Source organism: Rhamphochromis longiceps, linkage group LG10, assembly GCF_057381845.1.
Source record: "Rhamphochromis longiceps isolate RC_006_pf linkage group LG10, R_longiceps_female_GT1.1, whole genome shotgun sequence".
NCBI lineage: Eukaryota > Metazoa > Chordata > Actinopteri > Cichliformes > Cichlidae > Rhamphochromis > Rhamphochromis longiceps.
The window spans coordinates 30,008,909-30,022,125 of record NC_140566.1 but is presented as its reverse complement, the minus strand read 5'-3'; the positions used below and the strand labels follow the sequence as shown (position 1 = coordinate 30,022,125).

Sequence of the window (13,217 nt, the reverse complement as noted above, 5' to 3'; positions counted from 1 at the left end):
AAACCCGATTCTAAAGCTTAAAACTACAGTAGCACACGATTCTGGGCCAAAGGCACAACAGCACAGTGCTTAAACCTGACAGGAGGAATCACACAGATAGAAATAAAAAACAATAATAATCTTTTTAACCTTTTCACGCATAGTGGTCACTACAGTGGACAGCTATTCAAAGGCTTTTTTATTGTATTTGTGTCAGTGTTGATGGTATACTTGCACATAAACACAACACACAGTGTATATTATTTATTCATTTGTCAAATTCATATGTAAGTAAGTGCATTCACATGTAAAAACCCTTTGAAAAGTACATGTTTAAAAAATGAAGTTCAAAAGTATTTTTTCATGCCTAAAGATGAATAAAAATAATTAAGAAAAAAAAACCCTGATCGTGGTTGTCATAATTCATGCATGAAAGGGTTAAACTCACTCCCTATCTAAAGCAGAGACGTTGTTCACACGTACCTCCATTTCGATCTTAAGTGGGCAGAAGAAGTGAAACTGTACATTCTGACACTAAAAAGGAGTTTAACTGCACATTTAATCACTGACACTTCCTAATATAAGAAGAGGAAGTGCGATTTCAACACTACCAGTACAGTGTTTCTCTATGATAAAGAAATGTTGTTGTAGTAAATAAACAAATCTGTGAGCACGACTCTCTGGAATTAAACTCCAAGAACAAAATGTATAAAATTACAGAAAATGTTTTGGTTTCATTGCCCAGACTGTACTGTAACTATAAAAGGAAATAGTTTCTTTTTTATACTGTAGAGCCAGTACTTATTTACTTTGGTGTAGTATGAATGGCCACAGGAGCGGTCTCTATCAGCAGGAAAAGCTGTAAAACTTATAAAAATACATTTAACAGTCCGAAATTGATCCTCCTTCACATTTTTCAAAGCCATTCAGGTGAACGGATTGGAGTTTATGATGGACTTCTACTGTTTGACAGCCCTGATCTAAAGGTTGAATGCAACAACCTAATGCCTGTAACTAAAATGCTGCACTTGCAGTGTGGTTATCCTCTATGATCCCCCTCGTTCCTCATTCCTGTTAACATGAAAGATGCACAGACTTCTTTGTTAACTATATACACTATATTTATAAAAATGATCAGGTAAAACGGTACAGTGCTAGACCAACCATGATTTTATTATCCAGTGGGAATGAATTAAATATATAAAGACACTGATGTAATTTCACAATGAGATCTGTGTTATGTTTGAAAAAAAAAAGAAAAAGATATAAATTATATAAAACCTAACTTGTATCGTCTCAAATATGCATCAAAAATATATTTAAATGACAACTGCTACAAAGAGTAGAATAAATATTACTCTGATTTAATCTCATCCATTGGTCTTACCCACGTTTTGTTTTTTAAGTGGTAAGAAAGCGACGCCCTAATTAGACATTGAACTAAATGTCGCATAAATGGCACAGAAATGCCCATCAGCTCACGCCAGGAGCACAGCTAGTAGTTCTCATTTTAATCTGACCAATCTTTGCAGTCCTCTGAGGTCAGGGACTCATTTTGCAAACCGAGCTGCGTCTATAATAAAATCCTACAAATCAACCTCACCAGCAACATGAAATCTGCAAAGAACATCTGCTAGATCAGGAAAACTTGATGTTCTTCCTGCAGCCACTGAGGAAGTTTAGTGCAATCTGCCTGTCTGGTTACTCCCACTTCAAAGAACCATCAGAGAGAGTTGAGTGGATAATTGGTTGTCTTTTGGACTCCATGAGGAGCCTCAAGACTCCAGGGTGAACAAAAGGGCAGAAAGGATTAATGTCAACCCGGCAACCCAGGCAACCACCTTTACAACTTCTTTCTGAGCGCAGCCTACACCCACACCATCTCTATTCGCTCCCCCGCCAGCCTCTGTGATAAATACTCTAGTGGACAATATCTGTTTTAAAGTTTTAAGCAAATTGGATGCAAAAGTTCAGGCTTAGAAAAATAACACTTCAATAGTACAAGTGTAGAAAAGAAAGCTGCATCACTGATGAAGCTGGAACTCTTTGTCTACGTACTATTGTGCTATTTCCCTGAGCAAAGACTGATTTTTTGTCTGTCCAATTATTGAAAGCAGAAAGATATTTAAACTTAATTTGAAGTTAACACCACAGAACGTTCAAGTGATGCAAAACAATTCATTTCTGCACCCGCACATCGGTACAAGCTGAGATTAGAAAGTTGAGTTACGAGCTAAGAATCGATCCGTCGTCATTCATCGAGCCTTTATGACGGATATTTACAGATAAACCTTCACATTGAATTCACAAAGTGAAAATTCTGCAGAAAGTGAATGAAGCAAATGAGAAAACAAAAGTGATCAACAAATCCAAGAAAATAAAGAAATCTGTGTCTGTTACCTGTAGGGTCGAACTCATGTTTGAGGGAAGGAGAGGGTTTCTCATTCTTTGGCTTCCAGTCTGTGGGCTCCCTGTTGAGAATGCTTGGAGTCCTAAAGAGACAAAACATCAAACCTTAAAAGTCAAAGTTTAGCTGCAGTTAAGTAAAGCTGAAGTTGTTTTCCGAATGTCCTTCCAAATGAAATCCTGATGTTGCTCTTTTCATTCTTATATGAAATACATAAATATATATAAAATGTTTGGCTGCTCATCATGGCATCCATTCATTTAGCTTTTATGGGTATCTGCATATTCAAAATATGCATTAAATTATTTCACAGGAAGCAGTGTGGGAGCAGCAGAGCCGGGCAGATGTTTTGATTGATGTTTAAATGTTTCTGTCCACCTTGTAAAGATCCTTCTAACGGGTATCTGTTTTAATAAACGTACAGCTTTTCATTATCTTGGCAAAATAAAGCCATCTCGAGTCATTTCCCTTCATCCTAGTAGCATGCCAAAATCTGTAATTCTTCTAGTGGCCACATGAGGCTGGCTCAAAAGTGAGTCAATGCCCCATAGACTCCAATGTTAAAAAGCCCAACCAGAGCAGAAATAAACATGTTTAAAGCCTGAATCACATTTTTTACTATTGTCTGTAGTTATAATTACTTTAACTTTACATTTCAACAACATGAAGGCGCTCATTTGCATTTTAGCTACCTGCTTTTTTTTATTTTTATTTTTATTTTTTACCTCCAGTTATTTGCATTTTTAAAGCAATTATCTGATTATCCTGAGGGGATAATTATACTAACACGTTACTGAGTTGACTTTTTGAGGTACCTTGGTGTACCGATTATCAGGGATCTGTCTCTAAAGTAGGTTAAAAATTCTGACTTGATAAAACTGTCGATGAGTCTGTAGTTCCACTTAGTCCATCCCTAAGTGGAACTACAGACTTGCTGATGTCTAATTTTGAATAATTTGCCAATAAAACAACTCACTAAGCTCCATGTACTCCCACTTTCTTGGATTTTATAAGCATATCCCCCACTGGAGCTGGACGTGAAGGTGGCAGTTCATTTATTAATAGCTGAGGCTCCCTCAGCTCGTCCCTCCCTACTCGTTCCAGAAGAGGGGGTTTTGTTTGTGCTGCTGTTCCTCCCTCGGACAATGGGGGCCCTGGGCTCTTAACAATGGCTCCCACGTCAGAGCCAACTTACTATACTGTGGCTTTGTGGGACACATTCCCGGAAACAGGGACCAGGGTTTTTGGCTTGGCCTGAGTTTCCTGAATGTGGGAGAGGGCTGAGAAAGAAGCAGAGGAGGGAGGCGGGAAGGAGGAGGAGGAAGGAGGTGTCTTTGAGGAAAGACAGAAGACTGGGCTTAGGAAATTTCAGCTAAACCTCCCAAAGTGAACAATCCAGTGTAAACTCTCCTTATGGCAAAGAAAAGGAAAGAAAGTAATTAAATGCTGGGATACCATATGACAAAGACGTAGGAATATTTTCCGGTATGCCGGGCTCCTGGAAAACGAACCAGACTAAACATGCAGTGGATCCTCACAATTACAGACAAAAAGAGATAACTGTGGGTTATGCTGAACAGGAGACTATTATGGTTTTAACCTTGAGATCTGAACCTCCTCCTTGCCGTGGTTGGAAGAGATTAGCAGCTGATAGGACATGGTGAGAAAAGGGCAGACTAAGTCCTGCTCATGGGGTGGCAGTAAGTAAGTGTATGAGAAGAGGGAGGAATTCAGCTCTCAGCTCGTGATGTGTACGACACATTCGTGCAGTTTGGGCCGAAAACATTTGTGACGCCTGAAAACACGCTTCACTGTTCTTCCACAACAAGACGCAGAGTTATGACACTCTGACAATAAAATAAAAGGTTTATGAGTGTGCATAAAAACTCAAAACTGCAAGTTGCTGACATACAGTCGAGTGAAAAAGAAAGCACACACCACCTTTAGCAGCAATAACTTAAAGTAATCAGTTTCTGTTTGAGTTTATCGACCTTTCACATTGATCTAGGGGAATTTCAGCCGACTCTTCTTTGTAACGTTGCATCAGTTCACTGAGGTTTGAGGGAATTCACTTATGCACAGCTCTCTTAACGTCTCCTCACATCTCACAACATCTCAATCGGGACTTTGAACCTGTCATTGCAACACCTTGATTATTTTCTTCTTCAGCTGTTCTGCTGTAGTTTTTAGGATGTGCTTGGGATCACTATAGTGCTGCATCAGCCAGTTTATTTGACTCTAGAATATTCTGGTAAACAGAGGAGTTTAAGGTTGGCTCAGTGACTGCAAGGTGCTCAGGTCCTTCAAATAATCACCCCTCAACTACCATGCTTCACAGTCGGTATGAGACGTTTGTGCTGTGTTTGGTGTCAGCCAAACATGGAGCTGTGCATTATGTCAAAATATCTCCGCTTTGGTCTCTCTGTACTCAGGACATTGTTACAGAAGTCTTGTGGTTTGTTCAGATACAACTTTTCAAACCTAAAATGTGCTGTCATGTTTGTTTTAGAGGGACGAGGCTCTCTCCTGGCAACCCTTCAATGCAATCCATACTCGTTCAGTGTTTTTCCCAATTTCACTGTCATTAACTTTAATATTTAATATGCCAACTGAGGTCTGAAGTGAAATCTGGGGAGATATTGTTGACATTGTGTTAACACAAGCCTGTATGGTCCAGACAGATAAACTTATCTGCTCATACTTGCTGATGATCACTGATAATAAAGTGGCTTTGATTAGCAGCACCCTGCTGCTACTCGCCTACTTAAACCCCAGTTAGTCAACAATGTCAGAAGTAGAAATCAGCCGGGCTCTACTCAGAATCCAGCAGGAAAGCCGCTAAGTGCCATGACAGCTCCCCGAGTTGCCAGCAATAATATGGCTTCCCTCTGGAGAGTTAATTAAACTCTGAATGCCAGGGCCATTTTCAGAAATTGTCACCAGAAAAAACATTCCTAAATTCAGTGAAAAAAAGCTGTTAAGAGACAGATGGGGAACCTCGACGTGTTTTATGTGGGCCTATTAAAAACTTTAAAGAGTTAATGGTGTCTTTTTCGTAGCCACAGATGTTATTAAACCAGTTTTAAAATGCCTTTAACTGCACATCTACCGAATGTTCAGCACAAAAATCACACACCCACTTTAAACTGTGACGCCTAAGCCATCAACATGATATCCAAGTCATTAAATATCAGCTAAACTAAATGCTCGGGGATTACTTTTTTCCCCTTTCCCGTTCAGAGATGTAATATTTTTACAGTGCAGCACGTATATCCTGATAGGACCGTTTGTCCTGAAAAACTGATCCATGTAATCTAAATCACACTAGACGACCTCTTCGATGAATCTGACCATGCTGGACAGTCTTTGAAACCAAGTGATGGGACATGTTTCAGTCCTAACAATCGATGTACCTCCTTTTGTTGTCTTACAAGGAGGAAAAGAGTTCATGTCCATGTGAAACGTTTCCTGGAAGCTTAGAAAAAAGGGATCATTAAAATCAACTGTTTTAGTCTCATTGGGCTGGAATACATGGTCACAGCTCAGACTTTCTTTGCTTGCTTACTGCAAAGCTATCAAAAGAGAAAAAAAAAAAAAAACATGCAACAATCTACTCGGGCCTCAGATGCCAAAAATACCAGACAATTCCTCTGTGGGATGATAACAGCAGCAAAGGACTTAGCTCCAGAGAGCTGGAAAACTGGAACGCCAATGAGTACGAAGCTAAAACTCCAAATATAGTAGCGCTCGCTGTTTATTATGAAAGCAGCAGGCTACACTAAAATGCAAAATCATTTATGCTTTAATTTTGCTCTCTGTAACCCAAATTAAATGTCCTAAAAGAATATAAAGAATGTAGGAATAAGTTAAAAAGTTGATTTTAAAGGTGAATAACCAAAGCCGCAGTCTTATTGTGGGACTGACTGGAAATTTCTGGTACTGTAGTTTGTTTGCTGGAATACAGAGATGTGCAAGTATCAAAGCTGCACCAGCTCTGAGGCTTTGGAGAAGAAAGTTTGCACAGGACTTTATGCCTCCCAGGATTCAGTAGCTTCTAGAAACACCTTCAGCAGCAATAACGTGATGTAATTGTTTTTTATAGGACTTCATCATGACTCTTCTTGATATCTCTTGAAGTTTTGGAGCATTTATTTATCCACAGCTCACTAAAGCATTTCAGTCAGGCTGAAGTCTGGACTTTGCACCACTGCAACAAATTGATTCTTTTCTTTTTCAGTCATTCTGTTGTAAACATGTTTACACGCTGTTGCACGACTCAATTTCAGCAAACAGTGCTCACACTTCACTCTACAAAACTTTGGCATTCAGAGGAGTTCATACTCAGCCTAGTAACTGCAAGGTACCCAAATCATGCCTCCTCCACCACTGTGGGCCATGTCTGGCCAACATCAAGCACAGCTTATCTGCACAAACATCTTCACTTTGGTCTTATCTTCCAAAGGATATCGTTCCACAAGTCCTGTGCTTGAGATGAATCTTTGCAAACCTAAACCTGTTATGTTGGTATGTTCTTTTTTAGAGAGAAGAGGCTTTCTCCTGGAAACACCTCCAAACAAATCATACTAGTTCAGTCTTTTTCTAACCGTACTGTCATGAACTCAAACATTTAACATGCTAACTGAGGTCTGTGGAATCTGAAATGTGCATAGAGCCCCCAACCCCCAAAATATTGAGCGTAGCATTCATGCAGAATACAAAGTCAAGCATTGTCACGTCAGCTCATCAGTGCCAGCCCACATCTGCTGATGGCACAGCTGATATCCCTCTGAGCTTCTCTGTCTCATATAAAGTGAGATATTTAAGTTGGTTTGGGCTGTCACTGTTTTTTGTTGAGGGATAAAGTTAGCAATACTTATTAATATTTTATTTATTTCAACAAAGCCTATAAAAAGACCAAAACTAGCTCCAAACCCACTACTTCCCAGTGAAAAAGTTGATATTTAGCAACAGGAGAGATGATGCCAAAATAAAATAAAGTGTCACTGAAGGACCTATGCACCCTCTGCAAAGCTCATAGATGGCCCTATTTCTATGACATCAGTGTCACTAACTCAGGGTGGAATCCCTGATATGTTATGGCCTTTCTAATTTTATTTTTCTCTATCACTCATTTGATTTTCATCCCCCCAATCCCTCTATTTCAAGGATCCTGGACTAAACAGAAAGGACCACCTTCACATGAACGCTGCCTTGGGGAAAAAAGAACAAATGCACAGACAAAGATCATTAGTAAGATCAATTCTCCATAAGTAAAACAACAACTCTTTCCAAAATGAATATTATCATGCCTGCTCCATTAATAAATCACTCTGCATTTCCATGTGACATTATTGGCTCCCTCCACAAACATCCAAATTCAATAGAAGCTTGTGAACTTCCAGCAGCGATCCAATCAAAACGCTCGACAAGGGTTTATTAAGAAACTGATCATGTGGACTAACTTCATAATGAACTCAGCAGTGAGAAATAAGCTGTGTGTTTCAGCCACATTTACTATAAAAGGTCAAATATATGTATTTACATGGCTACACGTGCTAAAATGTGTGTTTATTCCTGTTCGGACACGGTATGCGTGCCAATTTTGATGCTTGCATGCATTAAGAACAACATGAAGTTAACTGCTGCACTGTCCGAGTATTTCAGAAACTGCTCATCTACTGGGATGGTTCCCACAACGTCATCTCTAATGGTCTAAAAAAGAGAAAATGACCAGTGAGCAGCACGTCCCCTGGTGAAAATGCCTTGATGATGTCAGAGGTCAGAGGGTAATGGCCAGATCACTCTGCCTGTTAGGAAGGCAGCTCATTAAAACCAAAGTATGCATCACTGAATGCACAATCTTAAAGTAGATGAGCTGCAGCAGCAGAAGACCACACTGGGTACTACTCCTGTCAGCCAAGTAAAAAAACAAAAACAAAAAAAAAAAAAAAAAAAAAAAAAACAGGGCTATAATTCACCAGGGCTACCAAAAATTGGACAATAGAAGACTAGGATACTGTTGCCATCTCCAGTGAGTTTCTTCTGATGACTTTTTCCAGCAGGATAGCACAAATAATCTCAAACTGCTCTCTTGAACATGACAATGAGTTCACTGGACTCAAACGGCATCGTTGGGATCTGGTGGAGCAGGAGATTAGCATCACGGACGTGCAGCAACCGTGTGATGCTATCATGTGGATATCATATGGATCACAATCTCGGAGGAATGTTTCCATCACCTTGCTGAATCTATGCCATGAAGAATTAAGCTGTTCTAAAGGCATGAAGGGGTTCAACCTGATAACCTCATGGTGTAACTAATAAAGTTCCTTTCAAACCCTTTTAATGTTGGCTTATTTATCCAACAAGATCCTATAAATATATTTTTAAAATAGCCTCTTTTTACCTTCCCTGTGGATATTATGTTTGTTTAACTTGCATTAATATAGTATCCTATCTCAGGTCAACTTACAGTCAGGGAAACCCAGCGGTTTTCCAGTTTCTATTAGCAAGCTCTTGCACTGTAAATGTCGTGATCTCTGTCCGGCTGGTAGTCAGCCTGCACTGATGTGTCGCCAGCAGAGTTTTAGTCAGGAAGGGCCTGATGGACATTGTTTAGCAATGATGTCACCACTTCCTGTCTGGGCTCTGGTGGTAAAGGGCAGTGAGGCGAGGGGGGGGGACCCATAGATCAGCAAAACGGTTTGACAAAGAGCAACACAGCTGTTCAGAGCAACAAAGCGTTTGGGTTTATAACTCATTCTCCACACCAGCATCACTTAAACTCACAAAAAAGCAAAAAGCAAAAAAATCTCTGACAGGTTTACAGTACGGGGCGGGGAGCATTTAGAAACTGCACTGAAATGAGCTTCCAACAAAGACAATATGCAGTCTGACCTCCTCCTTCCTGCATCCTACTGCTTCCCTGATCTCGCCTCTGCAGCCTTTTTCCAACTTTTAAGTGCATCAAAGATAAAGCCAAAGTTTTGAGGAGTATCTGTAATCATATCTGTGGAAAATAGACTGTATGTCATCTGAAATGTCATCACTTCTTTGGAGGCAAATTTTACAGCTCAAGCTCATCATCAGAATCAGAATCAGAATACTTTATTAATCCTTAAGGAAATTCTGTGACAGTTATCTGAGTGTCAGGAACTCCACCAGCACATACCTACCAAGCACTTTTGTGCAGTTCAGCGAGCAGACTCAGACACAGTGCTTTATTTATTTATTTATTTAGCAGAGCACATTTGTGTGAGACGAGATGTTAGATCTCGACACCAACTTCTCGCAGCAGATGACGTTCCTGGGCTGAGAGCTGTTGACAGCTGAAGCCATGAGACGAGTAGCTTTCACAATGCTGTCTAAGGTTTTTTGTATGCTCTTCATTAGGCGGTGTGTCATCCACACCGGTGGTTAGTTGTGACTTGTCCCTATCGTGAAACTAATACGTTTCTCCCTTATTAACCTGATCGCTGTCAACAGGGGCTTTTAATGCGTCTCGCCCTCATAATCCCACAATCGCCGTGCGCCAACAGACGGGGATTATCTTTAATAGAAGTTTTTTTTCCTAAAGGATTTTTATAAACTGCTAACCAAGAACTCATAAACCTATGTGCAGGTGTATATTTGACTAATGACTGAATCCCAAGATAAACCAGTGGAAACCATTGCTCTACAGGAAGTCAGTGGGACAGATTTACATGCCTTTGCATGTTCTTAGCTTTTGATGTCCTTTTCATCAGGTTTGTACCAGCAACTAACGTTCACTAGCGTCAGAGCCCAGGTAGTGGTATGAGATTGACCTTATTATCCAGGTAAATGGAGACAATCGTGCATGCTTACGCCATGAAGAACACTGTTCCTACCTGCAGCATTTTTCTCCTCAACATTCAGTTTTTTGTTAAAGTAAAAAAAAAAGAACTGCATCTTTACATTTTACAAACAGTCCTCTAAATTCTATCAATATCATTCTCCACAAAACCGACTGACCTCAGTATATCCAGCAGCAGTCTGATAAACAAACCACCAGATTATCCAAACAGTTTAAACCATGTGGAGATAAAACTAAAAGTGATGACGCCTCATTGCACATGCACACGTATGACAAGCAGGATGGATCAAATTTGAACAAGGAAGCACATCTACAAACTGTGAACACTGTTTACAAAAGACATTATTTCACTGTTTTTCTTTTCTTTTTTTAATTAATCTGTCTAACCTGTTTGTCTGAGTTTATTTCCTTTGCCGACTTGTTTTTAGCCATATTTCCGATCCATCCCAGCTGTAATAAACAATTCCTTTGTAGGTCTAAAAGCTTACCGCTTCTGTCCAACCTGCAGGAAGCTGTGCCTGCGCCTGAAGCCCAGCAAGACTCATTAACCTCAGGAAAGAGGATGGTTTTGGTTTCTTCTGCAAGGCGAGGCAGATGGGAGAACGTGTCCCATCAAGACCGTAAAATATCGCAAATGTTACCAGAAACCTTGCAAAGGGGGGGGTGAATTCTTCTCGCTGAGAAACACTTGGACAGCCCCCAGGCCGTGACACAACCACTGCTGGAGTTGGCACATTTGTTACCAGGCAATGACGAGCCATTTCAGTAATGTAGTAATGTGCATGTATTGTTAAGATAGTAAAACAAATTATATCAACAAAGAGGTGTGTATGCGAGGGACAGACGGACACTTTGTCATCGCACGACATCGAGCAAACATCTGACGGCAGCAGTCCCATTCAAAGCCGTCTAATCTGCAAGAATTTCATGAAAACACAGATAACAAAGACCTCAAATACACAGCGCACTACCATTTCTACAGTTAGAGGCTGGTAAATAATTAATATAGACAAAGACATGATCAGTGTCACGTTTCCAGTTGTAGCTCTTCCATAAAGATGAGGCAGAGAGTGAACGTGAGATCATTAGATGAAGCTGTCCAGAGGAAATGATACTGTCAGGGCTTATTCGTTAATCAATACAATATTTTTCATCCATTACCTCTGCCAAGAAGGTTATGTAATTGGTTGGGTTTCTTTGTTTGTTAGGCTACCCCTCAATTTTCTTTACCGCTTATCCAAGAGTGATGCAATCTGGGCAGGTCTCGTAGAGACAGGCAAACATTCACAGCTTTGCCCAATTTAGATACACAAATTAGCCTAACAGGGCTGTGGGAGGAGAGAGTCCATGCAGGCACAGGGAGAACATGTGAACGCCACACTGAAGCTGCCCCGCAGGTTCAAACCAGGAATGCTGTTACTAGTCACTGCACTGGGTGGTGGTGGTGGTGGTGGTGGAGGACAGCTAGTCAGTGGTAGAGCGATTTGTCTGGTTATAATGAACAACATGCTAACTAGTTACTCGAGATGGTGGCGTCCAGGTCTAAATTCTTAGAGGGTCATGTGGCGTTCAGCCACACGAGCCTGAGCAACAACAGGTCTGTGATGAGTGAAGTACTGAGCAGATGAGCATGTGTCCATCAAAGACAAGCATGGGTAACCCTTTCCCTTAAATGAGGAAATCCCTGTAAGTGTTGACCACAAGTTTGAATTGATCACGTCCCCCACCCTTCATAGACACCGCCCATCACTACTCACGATGGTTTAGTGAGTCCTGAGATCACTATCAAACATGACATCCGAGGAGAAATAAAAGTTGTAACATATTAAATTTGAATAAGAAAACGAGGAAACATCATTTTTATGTTTTCAACAAATGAGATATTCTTCTGGATCCAGAGAATTTATTGCTTTTTATAATTTATTCCCTGTGGAGGGAATTTTCATTCTTGATCGAGGTCTGCACTTTTTCCACGTGTCCTTAATCAAAATTTATAATTACTATTATTTTATAGCGCTGTTGTTAAAGTTGATGAGTTTTTTTCCCTTCACATAACAGTTATTTAAAATATGGTGCATGGATATTTCCATATTAGACCCAATCAGTATTTTGGTCAACCAATTTAAATAAAGCAACACTGGCTCATATTTAGATTTATCATTATTGGCCTATATGGTGCTCAATGTGTGCCAAAACGTTATCCAAGAAAAACAAACAAACAAACAAACAAACAAACAAACACACATGTTAGTTGAAACTGCTATCATCGTAAAGCTGATGCAAATAATAGCAACTACATCATTTGCAAATCTCTGCAGCACATCATCATTATCTCTGCAACTTTTATGTATTATGAATCTCATGGTTTTATATTTAATACGTGCCGGGTCCTTTCTCTCTCTCTTTTCCCTCTCCCAAATTTTTTTTCCTATCTTATTTTGTCAAGCCTTTTGGTATACCCTTGGTTTTTTAGTGTGCTTTATAAATAAAGTTTATTATTATTATTATTATTATTATTATTATTATTATTATTATTATTATTATTATTATTATAAGCTGCTAACTAGTTTAAAAATGTAATAAACAATGACCTCATATTCATCATGAACTAAGCGGCTTATATCTAAAGGATCTCAGCGAAGATCAGAATTTATTAAAACCAAACTGCTTTTTGTGGTTATAGTTCCAGCAATCTTGGACTTGATTGTTTTTTTTAATGGATAAACATCATTGTGGTGGTTTTAGACAACATTTCTCGACATGCTCTTAAGTAGTTTCATCCAGAGTGAACTAAGAAGATTGATAATCACTTCTTCTATAGCTGTGTGTAGGGCCCCAGTCATGCAGGCCTCTGGGCTCATCCGTGTTCCCGTGGCAACCATCAACGTCATCCAGTTTGTGTGGCACTTTCTGAAGTTTCACTACAGCCCTGAGAGTAAATAGCAAATATCTGGAGAAAGCCTTTGATGCAAACTAGAGGCAGCTGGACCAGTGAGC

At 39.8% G+C, this 13,217-nt stretch overlaps 1 protein-coding gene across 1 annotated transcript in view; it reads right to left on the bottom strand.

Annotated features, from left to right (window-relative positions):
* arhgef12b (Rho guanine nucleotide exchange factor (GEF) 12b) overlaps window positions 1-13,217 on the bottom strand; it is a 46,367-nt gene that overhangs the window by 30,586 nt on the left and 2,564 nt on the right. Inside the window, exon 2 of the mRNA XM_085421274.1 lies at window positions 2,380-2,471. Within this exon, the coding sequence (XP_085277400.1) occupies window positions 2,380-2,471 (92 nt within the window). The remainder of the gene's footprint in view (window positions 1-2,379; window positions 2,472-13,217) is intronic.